The following is a 20,651-nucleotide window of genomic DNA, read 5'->3' on the forward strand; positions in this document are numbered from 1 at the left end:
CGGGTACTTTTTGTTGCCACCCTCCCTGTGCCCTGCCCCACACTCAGAGTTTGGCAGCAGGCAGCCACAGATGGCATCTTCCCATTAGAATTTTCATCCAGGCTTCCAGTACCAAGATCCTTAGCCCTACAAGGGTTGCAGCCTCTGCGCAGACCTGGGGATTTAGAAGTCAGCCGTGAGGGTCTTACAGCTTTGTTGTTGTTTTAGACCTAGGGAGTTGGGGCTATTTAGCCCTTGACATCAGCCAGTGTCACAACTCCCGACTCGGATGTCTGCAAGACCTTTGTCCCTAAAGACTTTATGGCCCTCAAGCCAGGCCGTGGCAACACATGCCTTTAATCATCTCAGCACAGGGAGGCAGAGGCAGGGGTATCTCTGAGTTCAAGGCCAGTCTGGTCTACAAAGTAGTAAGTTCCAGGATAGCCAGGGCTACAGAGAGAAACCCTGTCTCAAAAAAAAAAACAAAAAAAAACAAAAAAAAACAAAAAAAAACAAAAAAAAAAAAAAAAAAACCCTAAAACTTTACAGTGCTCTGAAACTTCTGCCACCTGCAGTTTCTCTCCTCCAACTTGTGTAATATTTACCCTTCTTCAGTTCTGGCTTGCTGCCTTCCCTTGCCTTCTCTCTGCCTTGGCCACCTTCTTCTGATGCCCTAGCCAGGTGCTTCCAAATCCTACAGCTCTTTCTCGGATGTCAAGCAGGCAGCTTCCTTATCATTAAAGCCAATTGTGATCTTAAATTTTTAGCAGTGCTTAACACTACTAGCCCAGTGCCAAGAAAGAGACGGGTCTCCCTCCCGTGTCTGTAAAGTCCATTATTCCCGAGACCCAATAAGGTCTTATTTCATTTACTCTTTTACTCTGCTGAAGAAGCATCTTCAAGGAACTCCCTTAAGAGATCTGAGTAGGAGATAAACTCCCTTGCTTCTCAAAACCTCAGGCCTATTTCACTTATGTATTATATAAAGGTGCTGGACCAGGTGTTCTTTAACGCCTACTCAGGGAGTATAATGTCAGGGCCAGTTCATTATAGCGTCTGAGTTCAAAGAGAAAATGTTAAGTAGCTGCTGCTCTCGAGGGATTTGCAGTTTCTTTAGATGAATACATATAAATTCTCAAACACGAAGCAGAAAGTCATCAGTACAGAAAACAAGGTGGGGGATGATTGGTCATCAATTTGAGCCTTGGGCTAAAGAAGAGAGCTAGAAACCGAGCCTGCCTGAGACGGTCCTGCTGGAAGGAAGAGCTCTGTAGTGTCTGAGTGTAAGCATTGAGTTAGGGAGGGATAGATGTTTATGTGACAGTAGATTAATGACCAACATTAGGTCTGATGGAGTAGTTAATGGTCACAAGGCCTCCCTGTCACCTGCTCTGCCTCTCTGAGGCATCAGCACTCATATCTCACAAAATCACAACAGGTAATAACTTTGAAATATGACAGTATAATAATGAAGACTTGTGTGTCATCAACAGACAAGTTTTCAGACCATTTCAGGGCACACAATTAGCTTTCATTGTATCTAGTAACATATGGATGTGTTATGTATATGACTTCCATATATTCTTGAAACACGAGGGACCTGGCAATCACCTTCACCAGCAGCTCATCTCACCACACCATCACCATCGCCAATAACTAAATAAGGTTCCACTGGGACAATGGGAAAGTGATTATAAATCATGTCTCCTTCCAGTGTGTGCTGCCCCAAGCAGGGAGCATCGCTCTTATGGCAAGATCTTATTCTCCAAGGAACACCATGTACTGGCTGGTTTTGTGTGGTCAAAGTTCCTGCTTTGTGTGAGTTCCAGTCCTGACTTCTTTGGTGATGAACAGCAGTGTGGAAAGTGTAAATTGAATAAACCCTTTCCTCCCCAACTTGCTTCTTGGTCATGATGTTTTGTGAAGGGATTCAAACCCTGACTAAGACTCATCTCATGTCTGCAGAGAAGCCTGGAGGGTTTACAGGGTATGGCCTCTCCAAGGCAGGTCTCACAGACTGATGGTCCAGAGACGTCAGCAACATGGGATTGGTGGCTAGTTTTTATTCAGCCTATGCCAGCTTCCCTCTTTGTTGCAAAAAAAAATAAAAGAAGAGAGAAAAAGAAATAAAAAAGAAAAAGGAAAGAATTTTCAAGAAAGGGAATTTCCAGCAGAGAGAAAGGGTCTTTGGTCTGAGCAGTTTCTAAAGAGTGGATGCTGTAGGGAGGGGGAGGAATGCATGGAGCCAGGGGATGAATTTCCCTCCTACCTCTCTAAGTACCCTCTAACAACCCACCCCACCCCGCCCCATGCAGAATTAACTGATGCCAAACTCTCTGTCCCTGCTCCCTCCTAACACTCAGCAAATTCAGTTTATATTAATTCTCCTGCACAGGCACTGGTCTTGGCTGCTTAATTCACCCGCACATCCTCAGTGCCTGGCATATGGTGATGCCTGCTTTGGCCCAATGAATGGGTAGATGGATTAGAAGAAGCAGTATTTTATCAAAGAGCAGAAGAAGCAGTCTGAAAACTCACATGGCTCTCTAGCTTTGAGTAAGCCAGAAGGATTAGCAGATGCAGACCTGAGCCAAGGAGAGGACTTCCAGGAGCTGAAACCATCCAAACCACTCCCTAGCCAGGGCAGTACAGGTAGCAAGAAAAAAGTACTTTCGAGGTCTGTGGTCTGTAGAGGACACCACTGCAGGTACAGAGAGAAGCAGAAAGATGAGGAGCATTCAGAAGCAGAGATGCCAGTGTGCCAGCCACCCCACCCCCACTCTGAAGTGAGGCAAACGGGGCAAGCAGAATGTGATGGTATACAATCCCAGACTTGCAGACGAGAAGCCCAACCTGCCAAGGGCCTGAGACCCCCACTCCTTGTGGGTAGGTGCCAAGGCCTGCACACCCACGAAACTATGCAGTAGCAACCGAGGTAAGTATGAAAAATGCCTGGCTAAAAACCGTACTTTTCCACATTTCACATTTCTGTATTTCTTGGGCAGTTTCTTTCTATCTAAGTTTCTTAGAAAGGTGTGTGTGTGTGTGTGTGTGTGTGTGTGTGTGTGTGTGTGTGTGTGTGCGTGTTCGCACGTGGACCTCATAGGTAAAGAATCCCATAGGATTCTGATCTACAAATGGAACTGTGAAGGAGAGAAAGCTAGATCTGTGGGGTAAAGTTTTCGAGGTAAGCAGAGTGGAGGCCACCATGGCAGCAGGCTTAGGGTAGAGAGGTGTCTGCAGTGCTTCACACTGAAGACATGCACTGGTGCATCATGAGCAGGAGGTGGCCCTGGCTACCTCCTCGGGCTAGTTTCCCACAAGCCCACTTCCCTCTCCAGCAGCACCCCAGTGCACACCTACCCACCTGATTCTTGGTTTCTCAAAGCCTATGTCAGGATGTTGTTATTTCAACACATAATTCTAACAGCATGCACCATGCCTTGTGGTCTTGGTTCCTCAGGGAGACAGACAGGTGGTCTCTCTTTACTCCTGTAGGTGGACATTGCTGATGCATGCAAATTAACACCAGCTTTCCTCCCTGCAGTAGCTTAGGGTTGGCCTGATGACTTGAACTGTGAGGCAGGCTGCTAGAGGCATCACTCAGGGGAGAAGCCCAATTAAAGGCTCTGATTTTCTACTCAGATGGGACTCCTAGCCACAGCATCCCTTCTGGACTAAGAGTCCAGGCAAAACCAACAGGTCCGGTTTGAGTGGGTGTGGTCTTTAAAATCACCACAGATGAGGTCCCTGTTGAGCCAGCTAGGAGGAGGCCGTGAGAAAGGCCAGAGTGAAACAAAAGGCCACTTCTAGCTGACCTCTGCTTTTGGGAACTTTGCAACCATGCGCAGGCAACTAGCTGGCTGGCAGCGGCAGGCTCTCTGAAGAATGCATAGGGTGCCTGCTTCTGCAGCCCTGCACGCTGCTGAGGAAGACGCCTCCTTGGTGTGCAGGGTCCACCCGTGGCAGGAGATCAAGTTGGAAGTAAGGGAGGGGCGTGCAGGAAGAGAGGCTGGAGAGAGGCGATCAAGAAAGCTTCCATTCCCTAACTCTCTTCATTCTTAGGCACTATTTTGGGACAGCAATGACATTGGGGTGTGTCCAGGCAGCCAGAGCCGAATACAGACTTATTGGGGCGCAGTCTTCGCTTTCTTACCGGCTCACTTCTGGTCACATGCAGTCCAAATCCACATGCGTGCAAACTGAATAATAAAATCACTCCCTTCTGTCGGTGTACTGCGAAATGTCAGGCAAGAAATGCGGACACCAGGAAAAGAGACTCTGGCTAAAGAACTGTCACCTCCACAGGCTCTGCACCGCGTGAAAGCGTGACCTGATGCAGTGTCTCCTGAAACTGTGTGTCTCCCTTCCCCCAGCTCAACCGAGTTCTCAGACTCCCTGGAGCCTGGTCAACCCCATCACCCATGAATTCTTCCTGCTCGGCCTCCTCTCCTCCCGGAGTAATGGGATCACAGAAAGACGCCCTTGATGGAGAAGGGCCAAGATTCCACCTCCTGGACAGTAGCCTAGCCTGGAGCCAATGAGCCGTCGGGTCCCTGCTTGGGGCTCTAAGATTCTCTATTAAGTTTACAGCCTTTCTCTGCCTGGCTACCTTGCTTGTGGGTCGGAGACTCCCAGAGTGGTACCTCTCATCTAGGATGCCCACTCCACAGGCTTCAGCCACCTGCTAGAGACCAACCGTGGGAGCACAGCCTGAAGCTGGTGGGCACATCCACGGGTCTCGGTCATTGCCTACCTCTGCCCTGCCTACTCTCCATCAGGCAGTCCAGGTCGCAGGGACCGCAGGGGTTAAAGGGGTCACAAGGGTCGCCCCCCCCACACACTTCTTACCCAATCCCGGCACGAAAGTGTTGAGGAAGAGACAGATGACAGCCACCGGGAAGGGCATGTAGGGGATGGCGGCGCGCAGGGGCCCCTTCTTCTCGCGAACCTGCACGACCACCCCGCTGGACGACGATGCCCCCCGGGGATCTGCGGCTGCTACAGCCGCCGCCGCTGCCGCCGTCTCAGCGTCTTTGTGCAAAGGCTCCATGGCTGGACGCGCTCTCCAGGAACCCGGCAGCCGCCCAGGGCACCTGGGCAGGCGACGGCCGGCTGCGGGCTCCCGGCTGCGCGCTATGCGCCCTTCTCAGGAGGCTAGTGCACTCCTGGTGCTGCGAGGCTGGCGGTGAAGCCAGCCCTCCCGCTCTCCACGCCCCCACTCTGGGCGGAGGGCGGGAGGGGCAGCGTGACACTCTGTGACAGCGCTCCCTCGCCCCTCCCCTCCGGGCCCCTTCCCCGCCCCCTCCACACCTCTCTGCAAAGCCCTTGGTTCACTAGCAATGGAGACCCCAGTGAGGGAAGAAAGCGCAATGAGAGCACAAGGATGCTGGTGGTCCAGGCGCCTCTCCCTCCTAGCACAGGTGAACTGAGAACCTCACTCCAGGTCCTCGAGAGCTGGGCGTGCACTAGGCTGATCAGTTGGAAACGCCTCAAGGTTGAGTCTATCTTCTGGAGTGTACATTTAATGCTAGGGAGGTGGGGGCTAGGGACGTGTGGAGCATGAAACCTAGAAACACTCTGCGTTTCGAGTCACGGAGAAAAAGCAACGTGTTTCGAGTTACAGATGCTGATAGGACTGGAAGCGAGAAATGTAGCTTACAGCTTTATAAACCCATACATGTCTGCAAGAGATGCTCCTTTCACGCGCGCGAACACACACACACACACACACACACACACACAGTCTCACGTATAAGTCCACACACATAGAAACGAAAAATGGAAAGGAATGCTCCTGCTTGAGTGAGCGGGTAGTGGGAACCATGCCCTGACCAGTGCTGCGGGACATCTGGGCAGCACTGGTGAAGATGCGGTGCGCCCACAGCGCCCCCTGGTGTTGATGATGCACCAGTAGGAATAAGCGAATGGGCTTGGCAAGAGTCCAAACCCACAGCTTAATTCGGTCTTCTCAATAAGACCTTTCATCTATTCCTTGAATAAGTGAACTGATGAAAATAACCTCTCTAGCTGGGCATGGTACTTCATGGCTGCAATCCCACCCTTGAGAGGTGGAAGTAGGAGGCTCTTTTCCTATCAAGTTCAAGGTCAGCCTGAGCAAGACCACACTTCTAAATAGATAAATATTTTAAGTCTACAAGGTAAACTGCAAGATCGTAGTCTTACAATGCTAGTACCACAGAGCCAGTGACAAATATGGTGGCTGGGATATGCTGAAAGTGTTGAAGATGTTGGGACTGGGACCTTCCTATGCAGCCAACTGTAGGGGAGTCATCAGTCACTAAGGCCTCTCCCAGAAAGTGATACAGTCAAGATTTGATGACCAAAGGAAACTACTTGTAGGTGTGTTTTATTTTAAACATTTATCACAGCATCTTCTGTTGGGCAGCATCCCAAACTCTTAACCACATTTAATGCTTGCCTTAACTGTACGAAACATTGAATATTACTCTGTTTTCTAGATGAAGCAATTAAAGCGAATCATCCATGATAATGTGAAGCGGGTGAATCCTATTCAAAATCCACGTGCATAAATGTCATTTCATCTAAAGATACAGAAACTAACCTGCATTCTATGAATACCCCTTCTCAGAATACCTGAATCTCTTTTCGGGTCCCTCTATCAATATTAGTCCCTGAGGAAAACGAACCAGAGAGGGAAATAGATTTCTATTTCCCCAGTTTCCTTTGGCTGTCTTTGTCACACCCAGGTAGAGCCATTGTGGGTGCCAACGCATGGGGGCCTATGATAGCAGGGGGAGTCTGACGTGCAGTAAAGCTGGGCCTGGAGCTGCTGAGGTGGGCAGGAAGCAGGCTAGAGCTGGAGGGCAGAGGAATTGGGACTTTATTCTATTGTCTGGGGATCACGGATGTTTTAAGTGAGCATCGGGCACCATGAGCCATCTGTTTATTCCTATGATGCAACAAATGACCCTCAAATTGATCAGTTTGACATAACTGTTTTTTGAATGATCATACTCTACCGTGAGAACATAAGAGAGGCAGCTTTTTCCCGCCTCCATTGTGTGCAGATCTGTAGCTGGGAAACTCGAATGGCTGGTGGCTCAAACTGCGGGGACCACAAGATTCTAAAAATAGTCTCAGGTCAGTGGCGTCAGTGTGAGAGCTTGAAAGCCAGATACCCAGGGATGGTCCTTCACGCCACCTCCATTGTCCACATGACCTGGACGTTTTACGATAAAATATGGCGGCCAGTTTCTAAGAGAGAACTTGCTGAGAGGAGCTGCCAGAATTGAGACTGCCTAACCAAAAGAAGTATGACCCCTAACTTCTCCAAAAGTTACACAGTATCCTTCTGCATCACCATGTCAGGCATTCAACCAACAACCAACACAGACTTAAATACAGAGCAGCCCTCTTCTTAATGAAAGAATGAGGACCCCAGGCTTTAAAGCCAACAGCATAATTACATCAGCTGGGAAGACCTCTTAGCCAAGTGAGGAGGACGGCTGGAAAGGATCAGGTCACATGGCCACAGAACTGAGGTTAGATAAGAAGGACTCTTCCTGACCTGCAAGCACAGAGAATGGGGGAGACGGCTCCCAGATGCTAACTGGACAGAATTAGCAGACAGAACGGAGCGGCTGTGTGTGAGTGCACATTGCTCACTCGTCCTTTTGCTGTGATCAACGGCCTGACAAAAAGGAACTCTGGGACAAAGGTCATGTTTTGACTTATAGTTTAAGAAAAGACAACCTGCTATTCATCATGACAGAGGGAAGGCATGGTGGGAGGACCGTGAAGCCGCTTGTTGGCCGTGTAGCTCCGAGCGTTGCTGGTAAGTGATCAGCCCAAGGCTTTCTCCCTAGGCCCACGCAGCTCCGCTGCCTTGTCTGCCCAGCCCTCTTTCCCACTCTCCTTGGAGTCTCTCCTTGCCACACCCTGACCCATTTTTTTCTCCAGCTTTTAGCTTCTGCTCCTTTTCTATAACATATAACAAGCCAGCCTCATTCAGCCAATTACTTGCTGGCCCACTTAGCTCCTAATAAATCTATTAAGCTGTAATCAATCCTCAAGCACCCTTAAGACCAACTCTCTTGATGAAACCTGATGGTGATTAAGTCTGAGGGTCTTTGTAATTACCACTGAAAACCTGAACAATAAGTCAATTTGGTTGGCAGGGGGTGAAGACAGTTCATCTAGCCAGGCCCTGACCATATACCTGTCTGCCATCTTTCTCCTACGTCCCACAGGCTGAGAATAAAGATCCCAGTAGCTTCTTAGGACACAGTCTTTGAGATGGACAAGGAGCCTGCAGCATTCCAACTCCATCACTGGTGAGAGTGTCTATCTTGCAGATCTTACCTAATCAATTTCTCTCTATGCACTTCCTAGATCTCTTCCCTACCATATGTACACAACTAGGGCAAGACTTTCTGGGAGACATCAGTCTCTGAACTGGCCTGGAAATCCCTTGTGATGTGGAGCCATTGCTGACAGTAACAGAAGTGGTCTGCAGTCTTCAGCAACCTGACCAGACAGGGCATTGTGGAGAGGGGTTGCTAGAAAGCACAGATGATGAGTATACCCCTGAAACTGAAGGTCAGGCTCCCCTCCCACCCCCACCTCACCAAAGCAGCAAGTAGAGATGGACCAAGAACACTTGACAGACACCAGCCACCCTTCTCCCTCTCACCTGAGCATCCTTAAGATTAAGCTTGGCTTCTGTAGTTGTACCATCTGGAGCCTTAACTCCCCAATCCATGGCTGGCAGAAGCTGGTACATCTCAGGCAATCATCAGTGTAGACTTGCTCACTCGTCCAAGTCCCAACCAATACACCCCTGACACCCTACAATTCACTGATGTCTTCTCAGAAGTAGGAATCCCAGAACTGATGACTCCCTCCAAAGTGAGGACAGCTGGGAAAATGGAGGCAGAGTAAGGACAGTAGGAAGTAACAATAAAGATAGGGAGTTCTTGCCTTTGACTTTGAAGGTCATCTTTTCCATACCACAAGAGTGGTATGTTGGTCAGTTTTCTGTCACTGTAACAAAACACCTGAAATACTAAGTTTGTAAACAGATTTATTATGGCCCATGGTTTCAGAGGGTCCAGTCCATGATCCATTGGCTTTGGCTCATGGTGGGAGCATGTGGTGGGGCATACTGGCTAAAGAGAACAGAGAGGACAGAGTCCCACATACTGGGGGTTTGAGAACATAACCCCTAGTAGCCTAACAACTCCTACAAGTGTCTTTCTCTTAAAGGTGCCACTACTGCCCCATAGTGCCAAGCTAAAAGGGACCAAGCCTTTGGCACATGGGCATTTAGGAAAGACTCTAAATCCAGTACAGTGGGTCAGGCGCAATCACACAACAGTGGCACATGCAATATCCTTATCAAACAAAGCCACAAATCGCTGAGGCTGCAGTTCAGCGGAGTGCTTGCTTAGCATACAGAAAGCCTAGGATTTGGTCCCAGTACCACATAAACCCATCATGGTAACACATACCCATCATCCCAGCACTTGGGAGGTTGAGGAAAGAGCATCAGGAGTTCAGATGTAGCCTCTCTGATGTAGAACGTTCAAGGCCTGCCTGGGATACCTGAGATACTGACTGAAAAAGAAAGAAAGAAAGAGAGAAAGAAAGAAAGAGAGAGAGAGAGAGAAAGAAAGAAAGAAAGAAAGAGAGGGGAAGAGAGAAAGAGAGAAAGAAAGAAAGAAAGAAAGAAAGAAAGAAAGAAAGAAAGAGAGGGGAAGCGAGAAAGAGAGAAAGAGAGAAAGAGAGAAAGAGAGAAAGAAAGAAAGAAAGAAAGAAAGAAAGAAAGAGAGAGAGAAAGAAAAGAAAGCAACAACAACAATCTGAGACAACAGGTGCTGGGCAGCACCCACAAGTCACGGAGGATGGCTTAGCAGAGACTGGTGTATTAGTGGGCAGCATTCAAGTCTGTCCCTGCAGCCCTGCAGTCTGGGAGGCCGGGTCCTTCAGCTTCTAACCAGAATCCCTAACCAGCATCTTCAGCATCTTGAGCTGCCCAGCACAGCCCTTCTCCTGCCTCACGAGGCAGCACACTGGCCCCAGCTGCTCTGGCACGGGTTGCATGGTCCCCTGCTTCCTGTGATGACACATGGGGACACGAAGCTCTGTTATTCTGGCAGGCACCACAGACTGGTCTCTCTCAGCATCTAGTTCCTGGCGTAGGTTGATTTGTTTCTCTCCTAACCACCCTGCACGTATGTCAGTACCTCTGCGGCTTGGCGAGGTGGGGGAGGGGTGCTGTTATGCAGCAAAGGGAGCCAGAATGCTCAGGGGCAGCTCTTTCTGCCCTGTTCCCAGAACCCTTACACCCCCTGGCTAGTCCCAACCATGGCTATGTCCTGAACTTGTAGAAGGCACATGAGACCTAACACTGAGGACAGAATGGACTCTGTCTGCAGAAGGATAGATCAAAACCCAGGCTTGGTGCTGACATTCCAGGAAGGACCCACCTCCTGCCACTCACCTTGGGCCCAAACTTAGACTCTCAGAGATTTAGTATCTATATTTTCAAAATGAGGCAATAATAATACTTGCTCCCTAAGGCATACTAGAGAGCATCATAGAAGCTAAACATTGTGCTGGGCCCTAGGAAATGCTCAGCTAATGGGCCTACTACCATAATCATCTTCACTAACCCTTTAAAGAGGAGGACGGACAATGCTCTTAGTATCAAACGTCTGCAAACAGCATCGTTAGTGTGTAGGTAATTTGTCTGGACAGTCACCCTCTGAGGTGCCAGGAGGTTACAGGGAGGATCCCAAGGCTCTACAAGAGATGCTGTCCTACAAAATGCATCTAGATGTTCTAAACAGAGTGATTAAGAGTGGCCTTTCAAACACCCAAACACACCATTATTTGACCAACTAATGATGGCTATTTGTCAACCCAGTCACTTCTTCAGGATAAGGCGCTGATGGTACTAACACACTGTCCCCTTGACCAACAGCTGGGAGGAAACTATGATGGAGTATGATGAAAAACTGTCTTGGGTCACTACAGGGACAAAAGGTCAGAGATAGCCATGGCTTAGGACATCAGTGCCTGGATTCTTCACAACAGACAGGGACACCTCAGGACTCCCACATCCTAACATTCATTCTGTGTCACCCTGCTCTGAGCTGGTCAGGCGGCTATAACTTGTATAATATGGCAAAGGAGGTATCACTGAGGTCCCAAATATACTCATTTGAGTCCATCTCAAGAAGATTGTCCTGGCTGGGCCTGTCAATAAGATAGCTACCCTCAGTGAGAAGCTGGGACCTCCTGAAGCAGGGCCTCTCTGAGGGAGCTGGTGAGCTCACATCTAGGCCAAGCCTCCAGTCAAAGCAGCAAAGCAAGGATCCTGGTGGCCCAGCTGCTGGGAAGTGAGCTCAGTCACACCTGGAGGGACCTTGGAAGTGGCCTCTTCCAAAAGAGGAATGCAGTGGCAACTAACTCTTAGTGGCAACCCAGGAGACACTGGAAGGGATTGACTAAGGAAGACACTAAAAGAGTCCCAGACAACCAAGTTTAGGCTCTGGGCCTATAAAAACCAGCCTTAGTACAATCTGTGCCATTTCCAATCGCTAAATCTATGACAATAAGAACTGTTATGGGGTACCCTGGAACACAGTGGGGCTACAGAAGACAGGCGTGGACCTTAGCTTGTGGCTTCTCACTGGGAGGTGCTACTCCTATGGACTGGCATCAGCCTGACCACTGCCCATTCTTCTGTCATCACCAGGGTGGAAAGGGCTGGCTCTGTTGTCTTCTAGGACTGATTGCCTGAACCTAGGACCGGGCAGAGTTCCTCCTGAATCCCACTGCCAAGTCCCCAAGGACCAGTAAGTAGGGCTCTAGAGCAGAGGGACCAGTCTGCTCATACAGATGGGACTGGTGTGGTCAGATCTCCCAGAGGACTCGTACCTTTACTCCTAAGGAAAGGCCACCCACCATTGGTCCGCAGGCTTCTCACCATCTTTACCTATGTAAACCAGGGCTTCACATACACTAAGCTCTACCCCAGCCATGCCCCAGCCTCTTACTACCTCAGGTAGACCAGTGCCATGCTCACCCTGGGCAGAAGCACCACACTCCCCAAGACCATTCCAAACCAAAGTGCAGACTGTGCATGTGCCAAGGTGACTTGGGACCCGCCCCACCTGCCCCTACTTACCTCAGCTGCCATCACTAAATACCAAAGGCATATGGAGCTGAGTCTCTAAACCCTGGGTACTTGTATGCAGCAGTAGGTGTGGGGACTGGCAGTATTTTCCCGTGGAATCTATAGGTGGGTCCTAAGTCATTGATATTTAGCCCCGGAATCCTCTCTTAAAACAACAGCATACACAAAAAAAACTCATGTCATCAAAACTCATGTCATCTCAAGAACACAAGAGTGGAGCTCTGGTGGACCAGATCTCTCAGGGGGGAAACAGGACAAAAAAAACTCATGTCATCAAAACTCATGTCATCTCAAGAACACAAGAGTGGAGCTCTGGTGGACCAGATCTCTCAGGGGGGAAACAGGACGTTAGACTTCTCTCCGTCTCCTATCTAGTGACAGGCTATTGAGAGACTCAGTGAGGCCTACCTGTTTTGTTTCTTGGTTGGTTGGTTGGTTGGTTGGTTGGTTGGTTGGTTGGTTGGTTTTTTCCCCCAAGTTTGGACATTTCTATTTAAGGTCAAAGAGGTCTTTCTGATTGCTTTTTCTGCAAGACAAGAAGTCCCACTTTCTCACCTTTATGCAGCTGTCAATGGCTCTCAACCCAAAGAAGCTAACCAAAGCCTTAAATCCTCCTTTCTGAATATTTCCCACCTGGAAGACTACAGTCCCTATGCCCAGGTCTTGGCAAGTAGCCTAACATGTGAATTTGCTATCTGTGAGACAAATATTCTTGGCCTGCCAGGGAGGCTTTAAATAGATGTAGAATTGAAAGGAAGCCTATCCATTATTTAGTCCAGCTCCCTTTGCACGCAAGAATCCTCTGCACCCTCAAGAGGTGGTCCTTAAAACAAGTAAAAAGACAATCTTTTCAAGGAGTCAGATGGTCTCTTCATGTTTCATCTTATTTCTTGAGACAGAGTCCTGCTATGGAACAGCCCAAGGAGATCTTGAACTCGCAATCCTCCTGTCTCAACTTCCTGAGTGCTGGGATTGCCACCGTGCCTACGAAGAGGTAGTCTCTGAAGTCTCAGCATGATGGGAATCTCACTACCTTATAAAGCAGATGTTCCATTTTGGGGCATCTCCCGATTGCCCTAACCCACTAGCTCTGCCTCTGGGGTTTTAAAGACTAGGAAGTCATGCCAGGAAGGTCCATTCCTCCCTTGCTGGGCTCTGAAGTGGAGAATGCTGTATATGTGGTTAAACTGGTGGCCCACAGGACCATATATTTTGATATTCATGACATCTCCTGGACTCTTAGGTTGGTCTTGTGACTTACCACCAACAGAATACTAGTAAGCATTTTTTTTTTTTTTTTTTTTTGGTTTTTGGGGTTTTTTTGTTTGTTTGTTTGTTTTTTGGTTTGGTTTAGTTGTGTTTTTTGGGGGGGGTTGTTTGTTTGTTTGTTTGTTTTTTGGAGTGGCTTCTTGAGTTCTGTTTGGGCTTGAGGTTTTGTTGCTGATAAGATAGCATTTCATTGTGTATCTTTAACTGGTCTGAAACTTGCTACGTAGACCAAGCTGGCTTCAAGCTCTGTTCTGTCTGCCTCTGCCTCCTGACTACTCAGATTAAAGGTGTATGACACCACGCCCAGCCCAAACATTAGGTTTTAGATACACTTGCAGATTAGGGTCTGCCTACTTAGAAACCTCTATAGTGTTCCTAGTGTTCCATTGCTACGCCCAAGGATCTTTGCATAGACCCGTGCCCTCTGACCCCAGCCCAATCCCAGAACTACCATAATTATACCTACTAACTATAAATAATAAATCACTCTTTCAAGCCACTACAGGTTGGGATGGGGTCACCTATAGCAACAGGCAACCTAAAACTGCTCATAAAATTTTTGTAGGAGCAGCTTTCTGTGATAACACGGCCATGATATTTTTCATCCATTGCATAGAGCCTAGAGCAGCTGGCTCAGTGGGGATTCCTGCCACTCAGAACATACCAGCGATGGTGGGTGGGGCAAGGCAGAGAGCACTGGCTCGGAGACAAAGGGTCAGCTTTGCCTTCAGCACCACTAGAAGATGCTTCTGATCTTTGATACAAATTTATTCTTCTTTATTTTGTTACCTGCCAGCAGCCTCCTGGGTATATACCAAGTGGATGGAGCCCTAGGAACCACCTCGAAACTGTCCCCAAACTCAATGAAATTCTCTAAGGTACTACTGAGCCCGGTCTACCCTGTCTGAGCTAAAGACTGAGCCAGAGAGAAGCACAACTTGTGGGAACTTGAAGAATCTCCTGGCTTCTCTGAGGTACTGTTGCCCAGGTGGTGTGGTCTTTGGGTAGCCTTATTTCTGACTGGCTAAGCCTGGAATAGAGATTTCCCCTGGAGATGTCAAGTTTGTGACTGCTCATGAGGGGCTTCCTGCCACCACAGCCGCTGCAGAGGTCTAGGAGTTCTTCCCAGAATCCCCTGGGAGCATGAGCCCCAACCCTGACCTTGCCTTCCTCAACATTGGCCTTCCTGAGGGGAGACTCCAACTCCATCCTAGGTGGACACTGCCCAGTGAGGTGGAACTGTGGGGGTTCTTTAGAGGGTCAGTTGGGTTGGAAGGTGTTTAGATGGAGTAAACACGTGAAGGAGTGTTTTTCTGAAGTGGACACAGGTGAAAGACTAAGGCAGATTCATGAAGGAATGTTTCACTGAAGCAGACACAGGAGAGAGAGGATGTTCTGCTGAAGCAAGCATGTGAAAGTGTAGAGTGAAAAATTATAAAGACCATTTTGTGAAAAATATGCAGGCTTTCTCTTTGCCCTTAGACCTGAGCAGAAAGAGCGCAAGCTCCAGAACACGGAACTGAATATAAGATTTCAGGCCTTCACTGCCCCGGGACACATTCCGGGTGGACATTATCCCTGAATCAGAGGACACTTGCTGGATTACATTCCTCAAGCCTCAGGGAGTAGACTCACCTGTGGGTGGGAAAAGCCCAAAAGCAGGAAGACACATTCCTGACCACAAAATGATACAAATCATCTAGGTGGGGCTGTGACTGGAGAAAGTGAGAAATATTTAACCTGAAATAGTTGGTAATGACAGGGTATGGCACAGTGACATGGTAAAAACTACATTTTTGAGAAGCATGAGTGTGCAGAGTGATTTTCACATGACTCTAAATCATTTAGGGTGAGTTCCTCTGAAATGTTCCACTATTTTTATGTTATATATCCTTGACAACCCCTCACACACACCCCCTTCCCACTCCCCTGGTTTGTGGTTTACTCCTTTAAAAACCCTCCTCAGACTGACTGGTTTGGTCAAACTCTACTCCTGCGCGAGTGTGCAGTTTGACTGCTGGCTGCCAGCTTTCTTCCCTAATAAACCTCTGCTGATTGCATCCAGGTATGGTGTCTTGGCGTTTGTGGGTGGTCGCGACTTCCCGAGACTTGAGTAAGGGTCTCCCGAGTTTGGGGGGGTCTTCAAAAGGACACAATGAAGGGTTCTTTGCATTGGTCTGCCTTACTTTGAGCTGCATTTGTCTGAGGCTGATTGGATGCACATGCTGAGGCAAGGCTAGTGCTGAGGCAAGGCCAGTGCTGAGGCAAGGCCAGTGCTGAGGCAAGGCACATGATGTTTGGAGGACTTGACAGTATGACAGAGACAGAGCTTGGCTTGCTGGTACAGCTAGCTGTGCAACACTTGTGGATCTCCAATCTTTGCTGATCTCCACTTCCCTGAGAAAGGCACAGCTGAGAACTACTCTTGGTGTCCCTCCTGGTCCCTCCTAGTGACTCCTGCCAAGGATGAAGTCCTGCTGTCTCTGCCATGTCATGTCACTGCTGTTGCTAACCTGACCCTACTGACCTGGACTGCTGGTATATCTGTGAAGTGTTTGTGAGTGGATCGAGCTGCTGCTGCTGGCCTCTGAACTGCTGATTTCCACACAACACAACACAGACAAGAGTTGCTCCAAAGAACCTTTCTAAACAGGTCCACTTCTCTCATATCCTTTCTTTTCCACTACCTCTGGTAGGTGGTGGGCTACAAGGGTAGTTAAAGTGTTTAAGAACCATCACTAAAAATAAGATTTGAAAAAATTAAAGTTACAGCCCAACACAGCCTAATCCAAAGGAACTGAGTTTATGCTTGAAGAATAAGCCAGTATTTCCCTCCCACTTACCCACTCCTCCCTGCCAGAGATGTTGGCAGGGGGGCAGCTCTTTAGTACCTCTGTGAGACCCTCTCCCACCCACTGTGAGAGAAGAGATGAAACCTGGAAACATGCAGCCTGGAATCACACCAGACTCTGAGGAGACAACAGGAGAGGACTAGGGTCAGTTAGATCCAAAGATGTCAGGAGCTGGGGCAAAGAGCCCCCCAGTAGCTAATGGTGTAACAATGTGAGCCTCCAAAGGGTAATAGAAACAGGTCAGATGTATTAAATCGGGAGTCTGTGATGACTAAAGCAGCTCCCTGGGATATACTAACAAACTAATTCATTGTTTTGACAACTAGCATATAAAAGAGAAAATTAAGCAAGCAACAAAACCAGAAAGAAACTGCTTTGGTCAAGAGTAAAAACAAACAGCGTACCCCAAATGAGTTCCGGCCTGGACAGAGTCCAAAGTATGGAAAGAAAAGCAGAGTTCTCTGCTGATGCTTTGTGGGGCGGGGCTGGGGGTATGCCCTCACCCTGAGCACCGTGGGGGTGGGCTGAGGGTATGCCCTCACCCTGAGCACTGTGGGGGGCGGGGATGGGAGATGGAAGGGGGTGGAGGTAGGGGGAGTCCAAGGACCAGGTCTTCCTGATAAAATGTTGAGCTACAAAACACAAGCAGAAAAAACCATCCCAGTGATTTGGGAAGGGATAGCCGCCAGAATGCTCCAGAAAGCCTTTGAGGAGTGGGTGAGGGAAACAGGAAGACAGGCACAGGAGTGAAGGCACTGAGCTGCTGCTACATGGACTCTTCAAAGCTTCAGGAGAGCCTGAAAGAGGACAGCTGGGGCCACTACTGAAAATGGAAGGACCTGCCAGAGCAGGAAAGTTGAGGCTGAGGACCCAGGGCTCCATCTCCAGGAGAGGGAAATGAGGAGGAGGGCGCAGAGAAAGGAGGCTCTGAACCTGACCTTCCCTTTGTTTTTAAGGGTAAATACTCCTAATCCAAAATTTCCAAATACTTCAAAATCTGAAATATTTTCAACAACATCATGAAACCATATGTGGGAAATTCCATGGCTGACTTCACATGATAAGCTGGTCAAAACTGGTGCACTAGAAATATTGTACAAAGTGTGTGTGTGTGTGTGTGTGTGTGTGTGTGTAAAAGGTATAAGGTGAATAGGCTAAACACTCATTGCCCCTGGCCCAGAGGACTGCAGGGCCTTTCACCTCTCCAGTAGCTTCTAACCAAGATGGTTTCCCAGGGCAGCCTACTAATTAGCTTGCAAACTACCTAAGGGGGCGGTGACTCCTTCCTTCCCTCAAGTTCAAACTTCCCAAACAGAGAACACCAAATAGCTAGCATGGCCTGCTGCTTTTAGCCCTGAGCTGGTGCCTGCGACAGCTTGACCCACCCTCCCAGCTGGACTGGGAGGGATGTGCAGCCCTCTGTCCCCCCAGTGGTGGGAGGGAACATGGAGAGCAAGTCTCATATGTTATATGTGGGGCACGTTGGACCTGGCTCTGAGAGACAGGCTGCCCTCACCTAGGCCTTGGCCATGGTCACCATGGAAACCTTACTGTAAGGACCAAATGGCCTCAGATTTTGCCTTTCATCTTTCGGAATGACTTTTGAAATGTAGACAGTGGCTGCTGGGTTCTATTTCAGTGATAGTCAGGCAAACATGGGGGCTGTGCTGGAGTACCACTGGCTCACCCAAACACATGCTTGGTCAGGCATCGCTCTGAGCAGCCATTCACCCCTGGTTGGCCACATGCCCTATTGATGGACTCTGACCTGATCTGAAAGCATTAGTGAAGCTTGTGGTCTAACAAGGAAGCATTATAGAAGATTCTAGAAAAGAAGCAAAGCTGAGAACAAAGGCAGGTTCAGGGCATGCTGGGAAGAGAGCAGTGGGTGGGCATGAAGGCAAGTCCTAGGTGCTAGAGAACAGGGATGCTGCCTCATGAGGATGTGAGGCAAGAGGTCAGCTCTAAGGGACTGACCTTCAAAATAGGACATATTAAGGCATAATAGGTGATGATGGTTTCCTCAGCTGGGCCCTGAAGAAGGATGTAAAGGTAACAGTAGTGGTTGACCTTGCCGAGATATGAAGATATGGGTCACCAAAATGGCTCAGCAGGTAAAGGCACTTGGTGCGCAAGACTGGTACCTGAATTAAATCCCTGGAACCCATGTAAGATACAAGGAGAGAACCAACTCCAGAAGTGAGTTACCCTCTGACCTCTACATGTATGCTGTCACTCATGCACTGCCCTGGCCCATGGGGGATTCAGTGAGACCCTAGGGAGGGGGACGAAAGAAAGGGACAAGAGACACAAAGGAAGAGAGCAAGTCTGGGGTTCTGATCAAGCTCTGCAACTTTAATTTCAGGTGGCAAGTTATAAAGACACAGCAAAACGGGAAGTTTAGGCAAGGGTCATTGCTTAGGGCTATCCCACTATTGAATCCTCATTGTCTAAGACCTTCCCACTGTCGTATCAACTCCCAGGAAATACCAGACATTCTTTAAGTTCTTGGGACCTGAGATCTATGAACGTCCTTTCTTAACCTTGTACTGACTAGGCCTTCCAGAACACAGGTAATATCCTGAGTTTGGCTCCAGGCATCTCCTCCCTTTTAACAATTTTAAACAAGGCAGGCACACAAATGTGAACTTTAAGAAATCTCTTTGGCAGTTGAGTGGGCATTAACCAGAGGGGGAAAGTATTGACCTGATCCTCCCAGTATCACTTGTAATGGTGTCTTTTGGGGAAGGAGAGAATTATTTGTCTCGTGGGCCACATAGGATATCGAGGGTCCTAGTCGGCTGCTTTGAGACACAAGAAATCAACATCAACCTCTATGTAATCAGGTTTGCTTCTCGGGGGACTCAGAAGCAGACAATTTGAGTTCTCCCCCAGCAGTACCTTGTCACACACCCCTTGCAGGTACCCACATTGTGTCCACACCATGCTGAACTAAAGTACACAGATCTGAGTTTTATGCCCCTCCCAAAGGAGCTATGTCATCACAAGGCTCAGGCAATCCTCTATCAGCCAGACCAAGTCTTGTAGAGTGAAAACAATATATATATATATGCTTTTTCTTTACCCTAGACCTGAGCAAAAGAATGTAAGTTCCAGAAATCGGAACTGAATGTAAGATTTTCACTGCCCCGGGACACATTCTGGGTGGAGGACATCATTATCCCTGAATCAGAGGACACTTACTGGATTACATTCCTCAAGCCTCAGGGAGTAGACCCCACCCGTGGGTGGGAAAAGCCCAAAAGGCAGGAAGACACATTCCTGACCACAGAGAAAGATGCAAGCCATCTAGGTGGGGCTATAGCTGGAAGAAGTGAAAATAGTTAACCTGAAATAGTTGGTAATGACAGGGTAGGGTACAGTGACATGGTAAAACTACATTTTTGAGAGGAATGAGTGTGCAGAGTGATTTTCACATGACTCTAATCATTTAGGGTGAGTACCTCTGAAATGTTCCACTATTTTTATGTTATGTATCCTTGACAACCTCTCACCCCCCTTCCCACTCCCCTGTTTTGTGTTTTTTCCCTTTAAAATCCTCCTCAGACTGACTGGTTTGGTCAAACTCTACTCCTGTGCGAGTGTGTTGTTTGACTGCTGGCTGCCAGCTTTCTTCCCTAATAAACCTCTGCTGATTGCATCCAGGTATGGTTTCTTGTGGTTTTTGGGTGGTCGTGATTTCTTGAGACTTGAGGAAGAGTCTCCCGAGTTTGGGGGTCTTCAGTCTGTGAGAATGTACTTGTAAAGGTTTAGATGCCAAGGAGTCAATTTGTTGATTTATAAAGCCCGTGAGTCTTTTAAAGACCCAAGGGCTGAAAGCCAAAAGGAGAAGGGAACTGACCGCAGGGCCAAGGATAGAAGGAAGAAGGGTGGTAAGCCAAGGAGAGGCAGAGAACCAGTTTTTAAACCACTCCTCTTCTTGTTCTTGTTGTTTCCTTCCCCCATTCTAACCTCTCTGATCTTGGCCATACTATCTCTAACTATCGAGGTGTGGTCAGTATAAAAGCAGCATTACTCCTTGAGGTCAGCACAGAGCCCCCCTTGCTGAAGGAAAAGCAGATGAGGGATTTTTTCCAGATTAGTGATGCCAATCTCTAGCTGTTTGATGTCCTTGTCAGTGTCTAGTTGAAGGTCTGAGTAGTACAAGTCCAGAGGCTGGCATCAGGATCAGAACCTCCAACAGCAAACACAGTGGGTAGCTCATTTTTATCTGGAAAGGAAAAAAAGGGAATTCTCACGGAGATCTCTCTTCCCTGGATCTCAATTGTTATACATTTTATCTACAATTGTGCCTGGCTTTGTGGAGGTATCTATTTGTTTTACTAATCTTTCTGGCAGCCATC

General features: G+C 48.3%; 1 protein-coding gene across 1 annotated transcript in view; it reads right to left on the minus strand.

Moving 5' to 3' along the window:
- The window catches only part of Stum (stum, mechanosensory transduction mediator homolog), a 54,987-nt gene extending 49,777 nt beyond the window's left edge, over positions 1–5,210 (minus strand). Inside the window, exon 1 of the mRNA XM_076914612.1 lies at positions 4,831–5,210. Within this exon, the coding sequence (XP_076770727.1) occupies positions 4,831–5,032 (202 nt within the window). The 5' untranslated portion in view covers positions 5,033–5,210. The remainder of the gene's footprint in view (positions 1–4,830) is intronic.
- Between the last annotated feature and the right edge of the window lie 15,441 nt (positions 5,211–20,651).

Source organism: Arvicanthis niloticus, chromosome 16, assembly GCF_011762505.2.
Source record: "Arvicanthis niloticus isolate mArvNil1 chromosome 16, mArvNil1.pat.X, whole genome shotgun sequence".
Taxonomy (NCBI): Eukaryota; Metazoa; Chordata; class Mammalia; order Rodentia; family Muridae; genus Arvicanthis; species Arvicanthis niloticus.